Genomic DNA, 20,700 nt, shown 5'->3' with positions numbered 1-20,700 from the left:
TCCAGCTGAGAGCAATTTATCAACCTCTTTTGTTTGAGCTACGTTAGCTGACTCGGGGTTTCAGCGTCAGGCTATATGGCCTGTTCACAGAATCGCTCGGTGGTATACGAGAGTCTTTTATAGATATGCTTGTGATCATTCCAAGCTGTGGGCGAAATGCTGTGATATTATTTGGGCAGATGCGGAAGGCTGTCACTCTTGAGTCTCTCCGGCTACTTAGGCAGCACGTTTCTGGGCTACAGTAGAGCTTACCCTCTGATTGAATGGAGTGCTACTTTATTGCGACTAGGACTATTTTGTATCGCTTTGTTTACTGAGCGGTCTGAGAAGTGACGTGAGAGTCCTCGAGGAGAGGTCAGTGATCTCTTTCATGAGAAAAAAAAATAAAAATAAGAAGTGAAAATACCGTAAGTCCTTGAATTTCTCCATTATCAGGTGTAAAGAATAAGGAATAATAAATTAAATAATAAAATAAATGAAGAAAAAACGAGAGAGACCTCGCGTAACCCGGAAAAATTTCGTTTTGCGGGGGTGATCCAGCCCCAATATATATCGGGTTGGGACGGGTCCGTTTTGGGTTTTGGATGGAAGGCCCTATAGCGATGGCTAGGATTGCGGAAAAAAAAATGAGAATACGGTGTAGGGTCAAGCTGTTGGAAATCCTGTCAGCTGACAGGCCCACTCGCACACACTCACACGCACCGCCCACTCAACGCTCTCCCTACTCATGCTCAGTGCTCACATAGATAAATATAATTAGGTCATGTGACCGCCTAAACTGTATCACCTGCCACATTGTGGGATTAATCACTCTCATTTGCATCTCAACCGTTTACTAGTGTATACGCGTATTTTTCTCAGGACGGCTCACCATTCCCATTTTCTCGGAAAACTAATAACGTTTTTTCCCGGTACCGCTCGATTTACATCAATGTGTCCGCTCAATTTATATTGACTCAAGTTACGATCAGCTCAGTGACTTTAACATTAATTAATAAATTGACTGCTGGTGACAGTATAAACCGCGTGCAGTGAATTTTTGGACCTTCTCAACGCTTCCCGAAAATCCGTCCTTATCTCATCCATCCGCTCAATATTCCCACTAAACCAGGTCTCTCATGAAACACAATCTTTCGGGGATTTCAGGTGTGTTAGGCCCTATCCCACATTGAGAGAAGATCCGAGGATTTTCGTGATTAATTTTTAAAGTGAAACGTTTAACTGCGTCAAAAAATTTAATTATTCTGCAATCGAGGGGCACGTGATGCAGTTCACGACCACCTGTGGCGTCCAATCGAGTTTTTGCACCGGCAACCACATATCGGAGAACATTGTGCTGGAAGTTTCTTTTTTTTGAGACGACAGGGGTTTGTTTGCGTGTTGAGGAACGATTTATGTATGTTGGAGTGCCTGGAGGACGTGCCCAACTACTTCGAGTATACCTGACAGGAGTTTTAGCAGGCAGAGAAACCAGGAAAACCCTGGTAAGTACGCTGGCTTTTCGCATGGTAGGTTTCGTGCTGGGTTCTGGATTTTTGAGGACTTTCTTCTCACATTCGGTTTGTTAGGGATTACTCGCGTTATTATGAGAGATTGCTCTGTGCAGGAGAGCCAGAAAAATGACATAATTATCCGCCGTATCCTTTAAATTTTTGGCGTAAAAAACCATGCCGTTGGCCACAAGGAACCCAGTATTTGAGCTGCGTGCAGTTAGTCCCCCTTTTCCGAATTTTCCGAATTTTCTATTTTTTTCCAATAGTAGATATTCTGAAGAAGATTGATAGGCCATAATTTAATTTTGATAGTCATTACATTTTTCAAAATAAAAATGTGAAAAATTGACTTTTTTAAAAAAAAAGGTGACCCCCCTACTTCATAATCAAGGAATGTCTTTTCTACCAATTGATAGCTAATCGTTTGATGAATGTTGATAGATGAAAGATAATGATTGATTAACAGTATTAGCATGTTGATGCATGTTTCATTTAAGCTCGTTCAATCCAATACGGCTGCCAAACTTAACACTGCTCAGCTGTCGGTCGTCATTTCTGAACGTCTCGGAAAACATCTCATTTTGGAGTCTCTGAACTCTGTCTGGATTTTTTTCGGAGTGAAGTTGAAAAATAGTGATTTATCTAACAAATGTAAGTATTTTCCGGTAAGGCTACTTGAATCAACAGTGCCCTACTTTTCTGGAGGAAATTCACAATTAGTCGTGAATAGGTTAAGCCATAGTATTCTTCGCCAGTTCAAGAATCTGTGACTGAATGCTCCTCTTCAATAGCTTTAATTTTGTGATCGGTTGATAATGCGTACAGTGAATAATTCTGTTCTTGTATAGGTTAGAATTTCTAAAAGTTACAGATTTTTCCTAGAAAAATGCGGGAAAAATATGCAACCGTTTGCTCTCAGTGGGAAATTTCAACCTGCCAATCATGGTAATATCATTGAATCCCTTGGAGCGATTTATCTTGTTGAATAAATGTTTATAAATTGAATTGTTGGTGGATTGTTGGTTACATATTGGTGAACTACTTTTTCTAGAAATAATTACGTAATTGACAAACATTTTATTTTTCATAATATTATTGAAAATTCTCAATTGCCGATTGTTAATCTATCGCGATAATAAGTGAGATTTGGACAAATTATCACGGGACCCTTTTTGTGCAAAATTTCGTGATCTACAAAAAAAAAGTCGGCGTTTTTCCCTATACTCAGTATTCCCCAAGATATTCCAAAATTCATCGAATATTCTTTCTTACCACAAAAATCCCCCAATCCTTCATCGTCTCCCTCATCAACACTCGTCAAATAATTGAACCCATCAATTAATTATTTTCACATGTTAAGCGTTTTTCATTTTACAGTAGAAGTATCGGAACCCTATTTTATAATAAGCCAAAGGAAAAATTTGTCTCACATATGAAAAAAAAAACAAAGTAAACCAATCGAGAGTGCTGTTCCTCATCTGTATTCTTATGAATTTCCATACACGAAAGATCTCTCGACCGTTTCCTGTAGAACCACTCGTTAACGACATTTTGCTACTTGTAACGTTCATAAACTTTGTGAAATTATTCAAAACGTCCGTACGTTTACGTCATACTTTCGCACTGTTTGTTTATTATTAACTGGTAATGAAAAATATTGCATATACAGTTCTTATCCCTCTAACTTAGTCTGATTCACTGATCAAAATTGTAATCAGCTCATTCCATCAGGCTCAAACCTTTTTAAAAATAATTTACATTTACATTTAACATTTATGTGACTTTCGTAATAACTTATTTGGGTTTACGTTTTTACTGTTGATAGTTTTTTGATTCTCTTAATGTTTTCGTTCTGAAAATCCCTAGATGTAACACATCTTAAAACGAGCTGTGTAGAGGTATGGGAAGACTGAGGGCTACTCGGGGTCAGGCTTGATAGAGTCCTCCATATCGTGAGTCTCCTCGTAAAATTTCATTACGAATCTGTGGGCACTTCTCCTTGGCGATACGTGTAGCAACGAAGTCTGCGTCATTTGTGCCTTTTCACTTAATCAGGAATATAAGTCCACCACTTGAAGGTGTTGCTGCGATGATTCTCGCAAGCTCTAATTCTCCGTCAAAACCTGAAAAGAAAACATTTTAGTCCTTTTCGATTTTTTGTTATTGGTGAGTTTTTGGATTGTTTTGTGAATATCTTCGGAAGGAAGGAGTTTAGAGAAAAATTACAAAAGACATTGTTTGAAACGCTACTACGTTTCAAGGATTCACGGTCGATTTTCGGATAACTTCGATAATCATCGTGACATCTCGAGTCAACGGTCAACCGAAAACCCGGAAGACGATCAACCGGAAATCACAGTCGCGTATCGGCAATGATATAGTGCACACCTTAAATCGCATAGAAAATTCAGTCCATGCTCAGAATCCATACATCACGATTTATTCATCTTTTCGCTACATCTCCGGTGGCAATCGCGAGCTTATCCAACTTTGCGTAAATTCAACGGAAATTCAAATCCAGCATCTCAACCAATTCATTGTAAAAACCAAAGAGTATCTGTTAATTACGCCGTGGTTCGATTCCACGGCATCAAATATAATTTATTGTAAAGTGAACAGTGCTCAATTCTTTCTGGACTTCAACAAAACCCTCCCTTTCATTCACTCCACCCACGTCCACCCTAAAACCTAGAAAATCCTCAAACAGACATTTTTTGTGGAGAATAAAATTTTATAGAAAAAAGGTTTTTTGATATTTTTCTGTAAACCGCTTCCTTTTCAAGAAATTCATAAAACAAACCTTGAGATTTTTTCATCACCTCCTTTTTATTAATTGGTTATGGAATTTATCTCGTTAATGGTTAATTCTAGGAGATAATGTAAAAAGACCTTTTCTTGTAGCCAAGGAAATGTCCAACAGAAAATGTTTTTTGACACTATCTCCTTAAACCCTTGATTACCGAAATAATTCCACAATTTTATTTATTTTTCTTGAATAATTTAATTTTCTTCAGTTTTACCTTGTAATTTGTTATTGTCAACGCTTTTTTCCTTTGTCTGTGTCAGAGTTTGTGTACTCGAGGTCTTCCTCTTCTCGGACTCTTTCTCCTCACGTTGTTTGCCACTGGGCAGACTCCTCCTTCTTGCGCTGATTTTCAAACTGAGAAATCAAATCAGGACAATCGAGATTTTTTTCAGGCTCCTACGTATTTTCATCATTCAAATAACCCTTCCACTTCAGGAAGTGCTGGATCTGTGGATCAAACACCAAAAAATATCAGCACAACTTTTTAGAGTACCAGGGATAATCACTAATATTATTTTTGGCAATATTATTGAGTTCAATAATGTTTAGTTGAGTCAATCGATTTATTTGTGTTTCTAGAATAAGTGTTCGAAAAATTAAGAGTCTTCAAATACCAGGGATTGAACGAACGCAATTCAGTAATAACTTCAATATAGAATTGTTTTAGAGCGTCTTATGAAATTACTAATCATTATATTGGTTTCTGAAGAGGAGTAAAGTTGCATTTCACTGCATTAACCATTTTTTGCACGACAAATGAGTACATTAGTTTGATCACAGGACGGCTCCGAACACTGGTCGGTTGATCCCAATTCTGAGTATTTTCCTGGAAAAATTTTTACGTGACATACTTTCATAGTATCCCAAAGAATCTTGTGCGAATCCTCGAGCTGCTAACAACACCCGTCGACCATATTTCCTTCTAAGTTGCTCAGCCCCAAGAAGAATTAATGGTTTTCAATCATTCCAACGAGTGTGAAAATTGGACTCGTAGCGTTTTACCACTTCGCTACTGATTTTACAGTGTATGAGTAGAGGGTTTTTGCTCCACAAATATGAGAATAAGGGTGGGGGGTTAATAAATATCAATCATTCATTTGAATTATTCAAAGTACAATTTGGCCGAGGGTAATTCACTCCGAAATGACAGACGAGCGTTGGATGGTAGTAACGGCCATGTTGGCTGTGCTTGGTTGTGCTCAGCCACGGACCGCATGCTTTAAGAATTAATTATTTAACACGCTAATACAGTCCAATAACTTATTATCGTTCAACTATCAACATCCTTCAAACGATTAGCTATCAATTGGTAGAAAAGAAATTCCTTAATTATGAAGTGGAACTTTTTTTTAAATGTCAATTTTTCACATTTTTATTTTGAAAAAAGTAATGACTATCAAAATTAAATTATGGCCTATCAATCTTCTTCACAATATCTACTATTGGAAAAAAATAGAAAATTCCGAAAATTCGGAAAAGGGGGGTTAACTGCACGCAGTTCAGTATTTGCATTGTCGCCTTCGTGGAGGTATAAAATGGCGGCACCTAGTACGCCAAAAGCTCGGGGAAAAATTAAGTTACTGAGAAAATAGAATTGCGCTTCGACCGCCGAGCTGGGAAAATCTCCCAGAATCCTCTTCCAGAATTTTGGCGGTAAGCATATGTGGAACCTTTGAGTGGAGTTGGGAATCGCTGAGTTCCTCCCTGTTCATTTTCTTTTCTCCTTTCACCTTTTCCTTGCCAAAAGGCAAGCTTTTGGCCATTCGGATGCACTCTGCCAAAAGAAATGTACCTGCCATTTCTTTTTATCTTTTGCGCAAAGTCATGCGATCATGGGATTGATTCTCTTGCAAGGGATTTGTCGCGATCGGGTCGGGTTGTATTAATCTTTTTTGTGTATCGACTTTGGGGATAATTCAGTGCCGTGTATGAACAACCTCCCTCATCGAGGAAACATGCGTTGCTTTCCGTTTTTCGCTGTGTAATCAAATTTCTCATTGCGCGCCGCGCCGCTGGGGGATCTCCCCGGTGTTTCCGCTGCCCTGGGCCACGCGAGTATTTATGCTCGGTTCATGCTGCGCCCAGGGTCGTCTCAGCCATGCGGGCCCTCGCCATTTATAGTGGTTTGGTTTGCTAGGAAGAATAGGGGATAGAGCCAGTGGGTTGTTTTGATTATACGATTTCGCGTTCACAACTTCTCTCACACTTACACTTAATTCCCGTTGTGTATTAATAAAGATTTAGATTTTTGGGGATTGTCGACCCCACTTTTCTTGCTTCCTTTTTAACCATTTTTGTATGTATAGAACAATTGAAAGGATATAATCACTCTCACTCTCACTCTGACTTCGGCCGCTTGCGTTAGTGATAATTTTACAAACCCGATAATCCATGTCCATTTCGCTCCATCCCTTTCTCCACAACCTCCACTGAGCAGCGCGGGAACCTACCAATTTCAATTTGCGTTTCCAAGGATTTTTGTTCTGCTTTGGTTGTAATCCGGCTTATCACTTCCGACGACAAAAGTAACTGGCGCCCAAATATTTTATTTTGTTGATGGGGGGGAAGAAGGGTCTTTATCGTCCGGTTTGTCCTTTTCAAAAAATTAGCCGCGTTACACCGGCCATAAAGTTGTTCAATAAGTGAATGTTTGTCCCTTATATTGTCTCCTTCCATTTATAAGGTATGAAACTATGATAGCCCAGGTAAAAATTTGTAAGCTTGAGGGAAATAAAATTTAATTTAATCTTAATATTATGTTTGTATTTTAGAAAATGAACCTAAATAAAAAGTTTATTGACTAACTTCTCTCCAAATTGAGATTTTTCGAGCATTCAAATTTTGTTGAAATTAATATGCAATCAAGTATTCAGCGATATATTGGTCTCATTCAAGTTATCTGGAATTGAAAATATTTCACCAAAATTGAAAAAAAACTACCGCCATTTAGAATGCCAATAAACGACTTAGTCTCACTTGGAAAAGGTCAGGCCAGATGTCTAAAAAATGGCTGATGTGCCTTGTATCTTGCTTTTTCACCAATATTTTTACCAAAAAACTATAAGTAGTTCAGATCTTCTGACGAAATTTCCAATTAATATTGCTGACTCCAGAAAAGATTCGAGATTTCGGGGAAAAAAATATGGCCTTTTTGTTGCATGAATTATCATACGGAGGTTTAGCAAACGTGAAAACCGAAAATGGATTTAAAATGAGCTACCCTAGTTAATACTACAATGAATAACATCCACACACAGTTATACTGTAGAACTAATAATTTGAGCTGAAGGAAAATGATTATCTCCTTTATTTATTGTTTTAACAGAGCCATGCAAAACATTTCGACCTATAGTAGAACAAAATTTATACAAACCTTCAAATGTGCTTAGCACTGCGTCTAATTAATACATGATTCAATACTTCTTTTGCGCTCGCGCTGAAAAAGTATTCATTACCAATCTTCCTTATATTGACTGTCATTTATAACGAGCATTAGGGGATTTTCGCTCAAATCCCGATAATTAATTAAAGGGGGAGAGAGCAAAGGAGATTAATTTAAAAAGAGGGTAGAATGTGGGACGAAGGTGGGAAAGGGATAAATTGCTTTGATTTTACTCCAGCAATTGGTCAATAACGATTTTTCAATTAGGAAGAGTGGAGACAAGAATTTTTTTGAAATTCCATAATAATAATTAATTGAATAAATTTTGAAGAACTAACATCTCATATTTTTTTCAATTTTTAACTAAATAATTCTTGGATATTAAGGTGACTAAGAACTTACCAATTTCTTGCACCACGATGTTTTAAGAATCACTCCTGGTCCAGCCAAGAATTTTTCAAGTTGGATTTGTGAAAATTAGTTTGAATTTTTAGCCAGTAAAATTTTTTTAATTGTGAGGGCGAGCGCGCCCTATCCTTTCTCCCTAACTGCTCTCCTCTTCATGACCGCCGCTACCGCCACTCTGACTATGTTACGCCTCATTCAATTGGGGTATTGTATTCCGAACAAACGGTTTAATAGGGTTTTATAGGCTCGGGCTCCGAGGGTTCCCACCTTGCCCATGTCTGGTATAGACTGCTACAAAGATTACGAGGGAATTTTTGTCTTTACTTCTAAATTTTTTCCTTTCCCCTCCTGATACTCACGATCGAGAGGAGTCCCCCAGAGGTATTCGTTAAATTCGGTTTAATTGTAAAGGAGGACTTTTTTCAAAAATAGAAATAAAAAACATAGGAAAATATCAAATTCAGTTGACGACCAAGGTCATCACAAACCCACCAAACAATGTCATCTGGCCTCTTAATAGCAAATTTTAACGATCATCCAGGATAACCCTCGATAAGTCAAATCCTGCATTACTTATGTACTTGTAGAATAGTCTACACCGGGATTACCACTATCCATCCGTAGGTCAAAGTATGTATTGTACTTTCTAATGAAATGAAAACCCACAAAAGTATATTATGAAAGTACATTTTATCTATTCTTTCCCGGAGTCATAATTGATTTTCCTGATAATTCTCCAATTCGAGCACATGGAATTATGCACTAAAGTAATTATGACCTAATCCGAAATTATAATGCTTTCCTATAATTGCCCGTTCTCGAGTTGTAATTCAATTGTCACACAATTTTTCTTAGATGATTATGGAGATTCCTGACTTTAATTATAAAATTGGATATTCGCTTTCTAGGCACTGATTCTAGGCTTGGAGTTGGATTCCGACTTGGTCAGCACGCCGACTTTCAAACATTGGTTGAATTTGGACCGCAGATAGAAACTGGTAAAATTGGTAATACAGATTCGAAACAAAGGCGACAAGCAGTGCTGGATGCGACGATGGATAACGATGGGAGACTCATGAGAAAGTCAATGACTAAAGTAGATACTGCTAATAGAAGGCTTAAGAATAAGACTAATTCGAAGGATATTGCTGAAATAAAGGTTAGTGCCCGGTCTGCATTACTTAATCGGTTACATTGGAAAAACCCTGTTCTGTTATTATTATTATTCCTTCCCATGCAAAACATATGTAGTGACAACATATGTATTCTTGTTATCATTTTGGAAGTGATTAAATAGTTTGTGAGGTAATTTTTTCGCGTCGTGAAATTTATAAGAACCTCGCCATTGGATTTATTTTAACTTACTTAGTTTCAAGGTCCCGTGACTTTTGGAGTATTTGTCTCCAGTCTTGTATTTATTCGTGTATTTTTGAGTGTTCGAGGTCACGTAGACCTATCGATTTTTCGCGTTACTGTTTCGAGCCATTGAATTAATGTGACAATTTCTTGTAAAGTATTTCTGCTAAAATTTGTGACTTCTCCGACTTCTAACAATTGAGTTTCGTAACTCAGTTGTTTTCCGTTAATTTTTTTTAGTTTCGTTGATAATAACAACTCGAGTCTCGTGACTCAGTTGTTTGACATTTTAATTAATTCTGACTTCTGTGACTATTTAATTATTTATTAATTTATTTATTTTGAAAACTTTTGGACTTCAGAAAAACCTGTATAAACCTAATCAGACGATTTGACTTTACCGATTAATTTAAATGTTCTGTAACACGTAGTCGACTTAAGGGGATTTTATTTTATCATTTTTTTTTATGGATCGAGACTGATTTTTTTAAATTAAATATTGTTCTCCCCGACAATTCTTATTTTATTTATTTTTGCTGAGGCTCCCAGTTGCATCCCCTTTCAGCTTCCGATTTTCTAAATCTCTACGTGTCGAGCTACTGGAGCAATTGAGGCTGGGACCGGAGAAGGATTTTGATACGGCGGTCGTTCCGTTTTAAAATTGACCTGGCGCCTAACAATTTTTTTTTTCGGATTTTCTGTTGGGGTTTTGGTGCCAGAGGGCGGGCTGATGGACGGAGGGTTCTGTGAACCTCCCAAAATTACGTCGCAATATATATACTTGTTCATTGTCTGCTGATTGGTCAGAAGCTCTGAGCATTTCTTGAAGGCCAGCACTTCCGCTTGAAACATTGTGGCTTTGGTTCTAAGGGATCAGTTGTTTTCATAATGTTCCGGCGGTCCATACAGTTCCGCCGCGAAATGGTTCTTGTATCCTGAGCTGTCCGTGTACCAATTTGTGACTTTATAACTTGGTGATCTCTTGACCGTTTCCCCTTTCAGGAATATAAGTGCGTAATGACTTCCTAATCTGGCCCTTCGTGGGAGTTCTGTCACGTTTTTCGTTTGAGAGTTCTTTTTCTAGGATACTCAGCTTGACGTGCGCTGCCCTTGCTGAGATCCATTCCCCTTGACATACCAGCCTGTATGCAGCTGATTCTCCCTTGCTGATCAGCAAGAGATTCAGGGATGGCAGGTCGAGAGCCACTTCCAGTGCGTCTGTCGGCGTGGTTTTCATGGTTGCCCCCCTCAGAAAATTTCATTGGAATTCCGCTCTGTTCCCCCTTGGCCACCAGACCACTGCTGCGTAGGTGATTCGCGGCAGCAGGACCACCCTATACAGCCATTTTTGTACGTTTGTACGCTGAAGCCCCAGCCTATGGCCTTTCTGCATGCCCACAGTAAGGCGTAAGTTTTGCTCATCTGTGTTTTAATGCGCACCTTCCAATAAAGCTTCTGGTCGAGGTGGGCTTCTAAATATATCACCGAGCCGGTGTATGCGATATTCGCTCTTCCCAGCCGCAGTGGTTTAGAGGTGACCACTTTGTATCTTCTGGTGAATATCATGACTTGTCCAGGTTGATTGAGAGTTTCGTCTAATCACTTAATTTTTCCCAGCGTTCATGAGGAATAGCTTAATCTATACTTTAATGGATTTAGGAACTTTCCTCTTGCGATAATGGCTACGGCATCGGCGTCGCCCTATACACGGAGACCCTCTTCCCGCAGTTTCCTTTGAAGTTCAACCACAAGACACCACAGAATTGGAGACAAAGCCCCGCACTCTGGACAGCCCCCTGTGGAGTAAATTTCTACTTTCGCTCGGTTATGTGTTGCTGTCAATGATCTGCTCTGCAACATGCTTGACGTCCGGTCAGTGATGGTCTCTGGGTAGCCCCTCCTTCACATTGCTTCCAGTATGACATCATATTCGGTGCGATTGAACGCTCCTTCGATGTCAAGATATATTCCCATTGCATAACCTTTTTCCTGTATTCCCTCCTCGACTTTTGCTACTAGATGGTGCAGGGTGGTCTCTGTTGACCTTGCCTCTCTGTAGGCATAATGCAATGAGGACAGGAGTCGGTCTGTTAGCAGTAAGCTGTTTATATAGCTTCCGCAGCGTCTTGAGAACGAACGAGGTTAGACTGATATGTCTGAAATCTCTTGGCTTGAGGTGGCCATTTGTTCTGGGCAATTTGGGTAGGAATACGATTTTCGATCCACCCCCCCCCCCCCCCGGTACGGGCCTCCGTGCCATGCTGGCTCTGAGGATCTTGTAATATATCCCAGGATGACGTCCATTCCCTTTTACAAACGCGCTGGAAATATGCCATCTGGACCTGGTGCTTTTAGCGGTTCGCAGGAATTTATTTCCCATTGTACCCCTTGTGCGTGCACGATTTTGACTGCTAGAGCCCAGTCTCGAGATTTATATTATTCTTCCGTTGTATCGAGAGCCTGTTGCACAACATCCTGTCTGATGAAGCCAGGCAAGTGTTCGCTCAGTAGCAGTTGTAATGTGGTACGGGGCCCAGCTCTAGCTACCACCTGACCTGATTAAACACCCCCGATTGATGCGTCCCTGTCCTTCTAAGACTTTAACTAGTCTAGAGGTCTCGGAAAGACTCCCGATTCCGCTGCTGAACTTTTTCCAACTGTCGTTCCTGGCTTTCGCCAGAGGTTTGTTCTATTTTCTCTGGAGACTCTTGCGTTTTTCCAGCGCTTTCCTTTTCTGTGCATTATCATTAGAGAGTTCTTAATTTGTTACATGCCTTCCTCAGTTGGTTCCTCAGGCTTGCTAGCGTATTGTTTTAGCAACTAACCTTGTTGGTTCCCTCCTGAGTACGAAAGGCACCGTTGTTTTCCAAAGAACCTCTTGCCGCCTCGCCGAATTGCTCAGCTGCGGGTTCTAGTTGCCCTTCATTATTGAATGAGCGGGCGCATTTGGTATTGTCATTGAGAGTTCTTCTCTGTAACCTTTTCAGCCTGTTTCCTTTCGATTCCTCCATTAACTGAGTTTGTCCTTTCTGCGAGACTCAAGCGTATCGGACTATGATCTGAGTTTGAGGGTTCTTTGTGACCCTCCAGTCCTCTACCATGTCCACCGTACCTGCTGAACAGATGGTTATGCCCAGTACTTCATGTCTTCTACGATCCATGGAGATCGGCTCGGTTCGTCTGTTTAAAAGCATTGGATCTTTTTCCAAATAAAGTTCTGTAGAGCTTCTGTTCTTGCCTTAGTGTCGGAGCTCCCCCAAGCGACGTAGTGGGAGTTGGCGTCTCATCCGAGCAGGAGTTCTAGCCCTTCTTTTTCCACTTTGTTTGTGAGGTCCTGGACTTCTTGTGTCGGTGGAGGCTCCACGGTTTCGTAAGGCAAATAAGCTGACCCTACTATGCACTCGACGCTCTTTCTGCTTGTTGCTGGGTTTTTATTCTCGCTACTGCGAGATCCCCAATACTCAGGAAAGCGGCCTCTGTCCCTTTAATTGGAAGGCAAGCCCTTGTCCTGTTTTCTTCAGGGTTTGCATGGAATAACTTTCCACAACCCCATAGGCCTTTTACCTTCCCATCCACTGACCATGGTTCTTAAATGAGAGCTATGGCTGTCTGCATCGTAGTGTGCTGTGATGCAAGTTAATCTGGCCTATCTCGTACGTCCTGTGAGTCATTGAAGCGCTCACTTACTATCCTCGTTAATCTGGTCTTCTCTTAATAATGTGAATTCCCTCGGGCCACGCAGCCTTCGGTACCGTTTAGAGGCACCCTGACAGGGAAACATGAACAATGCAGCGGTGCCCCGGCGTATGACACCGTGGCTTGGGGAGCTGTTCCGCGACGAAGCTTTAGACGTTGCCGCTCGGTTACCCAGTTGAGAACGTCGTCTTCAACAGGAGCGCAGTGCGCGTAAAAATTATGTAAAATAAAAAGCAAGTTAAATTAATCTAATATTCTCTTCTTTCAGGACTCTCGCCATCGAAGGTGATTTCCCGTCAGGTAGAATGAATCAATTTACGTGAAATGGTCGAGGAACAGTAACCCGGTAAAATACCACGATATAAATTACATATTTTTGCGAACTTTTGGTCAGCCTTTTTCAATGCTGTTGAACGGAAATCACGGAAAGCTTAGAATTCTGCTCGGTTATTGAACAAATATGGAATAACTACTTGCCTCTGTTGCCTTTCCGCTGTTGATAGTGAGCGTTCCTCACGGGTGAGTAAGTGCAACAAGCGCTCCGGCCATTTTGCACTCTGCTCATTGACAGTTGCCTAGTGCATACGTGCCAACATGAGGGCCCTCTGAGTAAATTCGTAGAGACTTTCTATTCCGTTCCTATCGACATAAATGTCTTTAATGCAAGTCTTCTCGGAGACCGCACCGGATATCGTCTAGAACACCGCACTTAGTGTGAGTCCGCATTTTGGGCATGTAGGGTCGTTCCCCCCGCCTATGTTCGCTAGATAAGAGGTCGGGGGCCAGTGGCCAGTAACAAGTCGCACTAGCAAGCAGAGTTTTACTGTCTCCTATCAGCTCTTCAGCCAGCATTTTTGTAGGTTCACGCAAAAACGTCATTGTGTGTCTGGCTCTCTCTGCAGAGCGTAATCTCTCTAAGAACCCCTTTTCCGCTTGTTTTCTGATCATGTCCTCGAAAGAGTCTATGTGCATGCCCACGAAGTCCTCCCTTGAAGGCACATCCTTTAGACTAGAGGTGGGTAACCTCAGGTAGGCTCGGAGCTGTAGCCATAAAGACCTAACGTGATTACAAAGGTTGTCCTAAATTTGTGTGGTGGGCGTAACATCGAGCGATGGGGCATGCGCGTGATTAAAATGTGAGGGCAAAATAGTTTGAATTTTTATACACGTGTTTGGACATTCTCTTTCTGATTAAAGAAAATGGAATTAAAAGATGGTGGTTTAGATTCAATATTCATCGGTGGAAATGACAGTGGGATACTCGTAAACTTGAGAAAGAAATATTTCATCGTCAATTAAAGATTGAAGCACCAATGATTTTTCGATTGTGAGAAATTGGTTGATTTTAAATTGGCATCGAGAGCGGGAAACATAGAAATAAAAACATTGAAAATGCATATCAAGTCAGGTCTATTAACAACATGGTAATATTTAATAATTGTTTTCCAAACAATATTTTAAGTATAATTTCAAAATTACTTCCATAAATCTATGAAAGGTACGCAATCTTTTTTTATAAAGACGGTTGAAAGCATTCAATAACCAATCAAAAGGATAACAACAAAAACAACAATAATTGAAAAAATATTTCTATTAGGGAAATAAAGAATTTTTCTATTTCACTTTTCCCACCACCAAGTTTCTGTCGAATATCCCCACTACTCTTGCCTACGCGCAGGGCATCATGGGCCCGAATGAGGTGCAACTATAAACCTTATGGCTTGAGACAATTTTGCCTAATGGAGGTCGGGAGGTGGAGTAGCTCCGACAGCTCAGGTTGTCCACCTCTGCTTCAGATGAGGCTTGAGTAAAGTATGCCCAATGGGCTTACCTAGCTTCCCACCCCATTTAGGCCAATGACTCTAAATGAATGTGTCCTATTACCACGATGCTTGGGTTAGAGTGGAGGTATCGTTACCTCAGAAAATGCGCAAAAATTAAAATTTTTGCACAAATATAAATAAAATAAAAATAAATAAATATATTTTTGCTGTATTGTGCATTATTAAAAAATATAAATTAATAATTTTTTTCTACGTCAACTTCCGAACAAAATTTTGTTGAATAAATCGCTTGGAAGTGAGTATTTCGGTAGCAGATGAATTGTAAAAATACTGGTGAACAGATTTTTTAATTTTTATTAATATCGTTTAAACATATATACAGAACTAAGGATACAACTGAGGATTTTTCAAAGTTGTACAAATTTTTAGGCGGTGTGTTTTTCAAATTTGAAAAGAAAGCGCGAGGCGCTCCCTCTCTGTTTACCTGCGCCCCACTTTATGCACGCTACTACTCCCACCCTGACGACGCTGGGCTTCACGCAATTGGGGTATTATATTTCTAATAATAGGTCTAATAGGGTTTTATGGCCTCGACTTCCGAAGGTCCACTTTGCCCATGCCTGCTTTAGAGAACCCTTTTTGGCTAGCTTATCAGCCTCACCATTGCCAAGAATTCAAGCCTGGCCTGGAATCCAGACAGCCCTTGCTAGTCTTATGCCACTCTTCCTCTTACGTGTAAACTGCACCGGCTCCGTTTTGCCAGTGTTGACCCTGAGAGCATCAAAAGTGTACCACTGCTACCAGTCTGTGTAATGCAGTCTCAGCTGAGCTGTCAGCCTGGTCGGCGTGTTGTGGGGGGCTGATAGGATTTCGCACTAACTCCTTAATGTACCCATTAACGCGCCTCTCCAGCGTTTCCAGCAGGAAATAGTTCAAGTTGATGGGTCGGTACGTCTTGGCGTTGTCATAGCTGCACTTACCGGGTTTAGAAATAAATACAATTCTTACTTTCCTCCATCTACCACATGTCGTACAACTAAGCAACGCCTTAATGCTGGTAGCATCCTGCGCAGTAGCAGGGGTCCCCCCTTCTGTAGAAAAGCCAGGAATACCCTATCACGCCCCGGACTCTTATACAGTTCGAATGAGTCCGTCCAATTGGCCAATGTCACCATTTACGAGGCCATTTTTCAGTTGGAACCGCCCTCTCCTGACCGACTCACACTTGGGAGCACTTTTAAGGGAGGTTCCCCTCTGGCTTGTCCGACATGATCTTCACGCCATCACCACCTTGGCTGTGCCCAGACCAGGTCGGCGGGGCCCAGGTCAGAATTTCTGACGCCCAGACCCGTGCCAGTCGCTGACTAGTCCAGGCCACCCCCTTCGCCTCTTTGGGTGTCCTCTCCTCCTGGGCAGATGGACTGCCGAGGAAGAGCCGCCATTGCCGGGCCTCTCCGTACTGTCCTCTCCTCTCCCTCAGAGGCTACCGCTTCAGCTGCCGCCGAAGTACGGCCTTCTTGCACAGGATGTGCCCCTTTGTTGCTACCGGACGCGGTAACTTCAGCGCTCACGTCGGAGTCTTTCCTCAGTTCTGTTCCGGGTCTCGTAAAAACGAGTTTATTTGAGGCACTCGAGAAGAGACATCCCTGCCTCTCTGAGCTTTACCATCTCTGAAGTCCAAGTGAGGAGCCGCTGCTCATGCCACACTAGCTTCTCCGGACCAACCGCCAGCCCCACGGATTTCCACGGCAGAAAATCCGTCACCATGGTCAGGTTCAGGAGAGCCTACTTATTCTTGAGGGCCACCGACTCATCAGGAATTCCTTGTAAATCTTGAGCAAAAGTATCCCTGAACTTTCCCCATAATTGCTGTAGATGATTGGGATTGCAGTATATCAGAATACGTATGAATAAATGTCTCAATTGGCGAGGCATTATCCATATTTCACTTTCAGTCAAAGCCCGATCCCATTTTTGGTCATCTTCAATCGGCCCAAACGGTAAAGATGCACCATGATATCGATCATGTAATTCGTCACTAATTGTCCTCAGGTCCACAAAGCTGGGAGCACCGTTGACGTTTATTGGCAGTCGTGGAAGATGAAACACTTCTACCCAAATTCGAATTACTGAATACATTCGTTCAATTACAGTGAAATCTGCTTTACATTTTACCCACATATACTGATTTGAATTCGGCGACATCTTAAATGCATAATAGGACGGAATGTCTCCGTACGTGTAATTTCTGTGCTCTAGATCTCGTTGACTAAAGGAAAAATAAGCCACCAACACGCTTGTCTCTCCTAAGACAGCTCTCATGCCCTCTTCATTTTCAACATGCCTTTTGTGTTATAAAGATCTAGCGTACATTCGATTACATACTCCAAGTGGCAATAGGTATCGTGTATCTATGAAATTTCGGGTTTCATCATGGTTAATTGCATTGTTTTTCACTGTTGCTCACGATCACTGACGGTGAATCATGGCCCTTGTATATATTGTGTGTAACACTTTTCTCCGACCTCGTCACGAAGATCGGCGATAGTTATTACCTTCGCCCGTTCCCGTGCTCGCATCCTAAAATCCAACCGAATTACTGCGGGCGCCAGCTAGCTTTTTATGGGCCAAAAAACTAACGAAAACCGAAAGAAACGAAACAAAGGCAAGGAGGGGGGGTGCCCTGCCTTGCCTGAGTGCAGCCAACTTCATCAAACCTAAAATCCCGAAATATCCAAAAACAAGAGCACGAAAGGACAGGACGAGTGGGGTTGGAACTCGTCCTCGCGACAACACAAAATCCGTAAATCCACAAATCCAAAAACCGGGGAGTCCGTACTCCCAGAACTAGAACGATAACCTCGTTACCGTAAAACTATCCGCGAGAAGCTAGTAGCTGATGACGAATGGAACGGAGGCGGGAAGACCTGGGTTGCTCAGGATGCTAGGTCGTGGAGAGAGGGCCAGGGTCCACGGATACGCGACTATGATAACCGAAATCTAGACAGGGAACAGATCGTGGTTCGGGATACCGAGAGCATACCTGCGGGGTTCGGGGACGCTGAGGGCGACCTCTGAGAACACCTCGCCGAGAGAGCGACGTAAGATAGCAGAGTACCGGGAGGCCGAGAGCGTGGGGATTACTCACCCAAAAGCACACCATCGAGAGCGTGCCGGGCCCACTAGGGTAGCCCCCTATGTAGAGAGCCTAACTGGGGAGAGTACGGCTCTCACTCAGAGAACACCAGGAAGAACATGGCCCTCCCCTAGAGAACACTACCCGAGGAGGGTATTGCCCTCACGCAGAGAGTGCTCCCGGGGAGAAGATGATCCTCACCTAGAGAGCGTCGAAGACCAATGCTGGGCATTGGGAGCCAGCTAAGGGCTCGAGAGAGAGCTGCCAGTGGTCCGCACTGGGAGCCAGCCAAAGCGGCTCTGCCGACTGAGTGGGCAGTGTCAGCAGTAGTGCCGATGTACCCCCACTCTCGACTACGGCTGGGTGAACTGCCGTGTGCCGGGACGTGCTGACCTCGCCGCAGAAAGGATATCCCTGGCATTAGCCTCCTGGAGCGCGCCAAATTCGAACGTCGCCACTGATCCCTTCGAACAACCGCTTCGAAGGATCAGCCGCTCGAATGCCCATCCCATCTAACATGGAGCGCTTATACGCCAGTATGAGTCCTCTGCTATATGCCAGCAAGTCTCGTAGGAGAGGTGGGAATGTTTCCACGTGTCTGCTCTGTGCTGTTGCTTGTCTTCGGGCCTCCTAATACCCTAAGCACTCGGGCCCCAGTCCCCACACCCTTCGACGATTCGAGTAATTCTCGGGAGGGAGTCGAGATGGCAGAAGTTTTAGAGAACTTAACCCAAAATTTAGTTTAATGTGCGGGATTTCTGAAAATCCCGTTACATGTGACGTTTTTCGTACTCGAAGGAGTAACGAAAATCCGCAGCTCTCAACGACCAACCTTAAATATCAAAAGTTAGCCGCCAGGACGTTTTTGATAAAGCAGCCAAAAATTCCCAAAGACAAAATAATAAAGAAGAAGAACAGTTGCCGACTAGTTGGTATATCAACCACGGAAGTGGCTGCGTTCTAATCACTGTGATTAGTTCCGAAATGGCTAGGTTATGTGAATTCCAAATAAATTCGAATATTGCGGAGTCACAAGATTATTTAATATTATCCAAAGCAGCAAAAATAAATAAATATCTACTAAAATCCCCGACTTACTCTCAATACAAAAAATTACGCTGTTCTCGATAACACAATAAAAATAAATTAAGTTACAAAATGATAAACAAACATTTTAACAAACAAATTCCCTATTACAAGTCAAATCATAAAATACTAGTCGGAAATAATGAATCAAATTGAGTAAAAAAATAATAAAATCAAAAGTTATGATCCATCTATAAACAGCTAGTAGATGGCTCAGTCAAATTGTAGATAATGAAGGAATCGACACTTACCGCGAGCGTGTTCACCACTACAGTAAAAGAAGAGATTTATGTCATTAAGAGGGGAAATGCCTCGAGAGAACGTCAACAAACGCCGACAGTAACCGAAAGGGTTACCGGCAAAACACAGATCTCGAACGTAGACAGACGCTACAATCCCTCTTCCAACTGCTACAAAATGAAATGTAATATAAGATATCGAAAATCAGAAAATATTTGTGACCACAGAGGCCACGATAAATAAAATATTGAACCTTCGAGGATCACAACAATGACCTCCAGATTTCAGTATTTCGCCAAACAAAAGAAAATCGATAATGAGGTGACAATTAATGTGAAATAAAATGTAGAAAAGACAAGAGTCGTTACAATTATCAGTTGAAACAACAGATCTTTTGAAATAGAGAAACCATTGAAGATTAACAACGAATTAAAAAAATTGAAATTCAATAAATTTTCATAACTCTACCGAACAAATTCAAACAAATCTAGAGATAAGAACACTAACATTCGAAAATGGCGTCAAACACCATGGACAATGAGTGACAGACAATCAACTGACAAAAATCATAAAATTCTAAATTGCTTCTAATTTTTTCTTGAAATAAATCACTCTAAATGAATCTATCGACCGCTCACCGATAATCCATTCAATACGGCCCGGCAAAGCAGCAGAGGAATCTCTTGAAACGATGTTAGTTCCCTCCGTGGTCTTTCTCTCGATAAAATAAATTTCACAGAATCCGAGTGAGTTGTTACCAAAATTTTGCTGTTAGCAGCCAGGCGTCCAAACGAGAAGTGTCGTTCATAGCACACGGGAATGTTCATCAGGTGACGAAACCATCTATCCCATGATTGGTTCGTCATTGACTAGTGAAGTTGATGTTTTAACTTTTGATAAAAGTCCATCTGATACACAATAAGCAGAAACTCATCGGGACTCCTTAAGCCAATAAAATAATAATAATCTCGGTCCACATCTTGTTAACAATGAGCACAATAATTATAAAAAACAATTCCGCCTAGTTGCTAATTTGGAGCGAATTAATTTCTAGCTCCGGATGCTGGCGCCACCACTCAGTTGTTCTAGGAAGTTCCCCAAATGCAGCGGGAATTCCAAACTCTTTCCCAAACTTCCTGGCACTCTCCAACAAAAGAGAGTCATATGACAGGATCCAAAATCCCACGGTGGTTCGAGATGAGCGGTGAATGGCTCGATATAAAAAAAAAATAATAGAAACAAACTAATATCAGTTCACTCTAATATCAAATAGACTCTTGTCTCGCGAATAGTTACTTCTCGTCTGGACATCT

General features: G+C 41.5%; 1 protein-coding gene and 1 pseudogene across 1 annotated transcript in view; one reads left to right on the top strand and one right to left on the bottom strand.

Annotated features, from left to right (window-relative positions):
- Window positions 1–3,284: 3,284 nt before the first annotated feature.
- Window positions 3,285–6,098, bottom strand: LOC105272748 (chromobox protein homolog 5 pseudogene; annotated as a pseudogene).
- Window positions 6,099–7,870: 1,772 nt separating this feature from the next.
- The window catches only part of LOC105272747 (uncharacterized), a 44,533-nt gene continuing 31,703 nt past the window's right edge, over window positions 7,871–20,700 (top strand). The window contains exons 1-2 of the mRNA XM_011314973.1: window positions 7,871–7,883; window positions 8,998–9,248. Of these exons, the coding sequence (XP_011313275.1) occupies window positions 7,871–7,883; window positions 8,998–9,248 (264 nt within the window). The remainder of the gene's footprint in view (window positions 7,884–8,997; window positions 9,249–20,700) is intronic.

The sequence above is a fragment of the Fopius arisanus genome, unplaced genomic scaffold (genome assembly GCF_000806365.1).
Source record: "Fopius arisanus strain USDA-PBARC FA_bdor unplaced genomic scaffold, ASM80636v1 scaffold00262, whole genome shotgun sequence".
NCBI classification, from domain to species: Eukaryota; Metazoa; Arthropoda; class Insecta; order Hymenoptera; family Braconidae; genus Fopius; species Fopius arisanus.
Note: the sequence above shows the minus strand (reverse complement) of the source record. Positions and strands in the feature narration are given on the sequence as shown.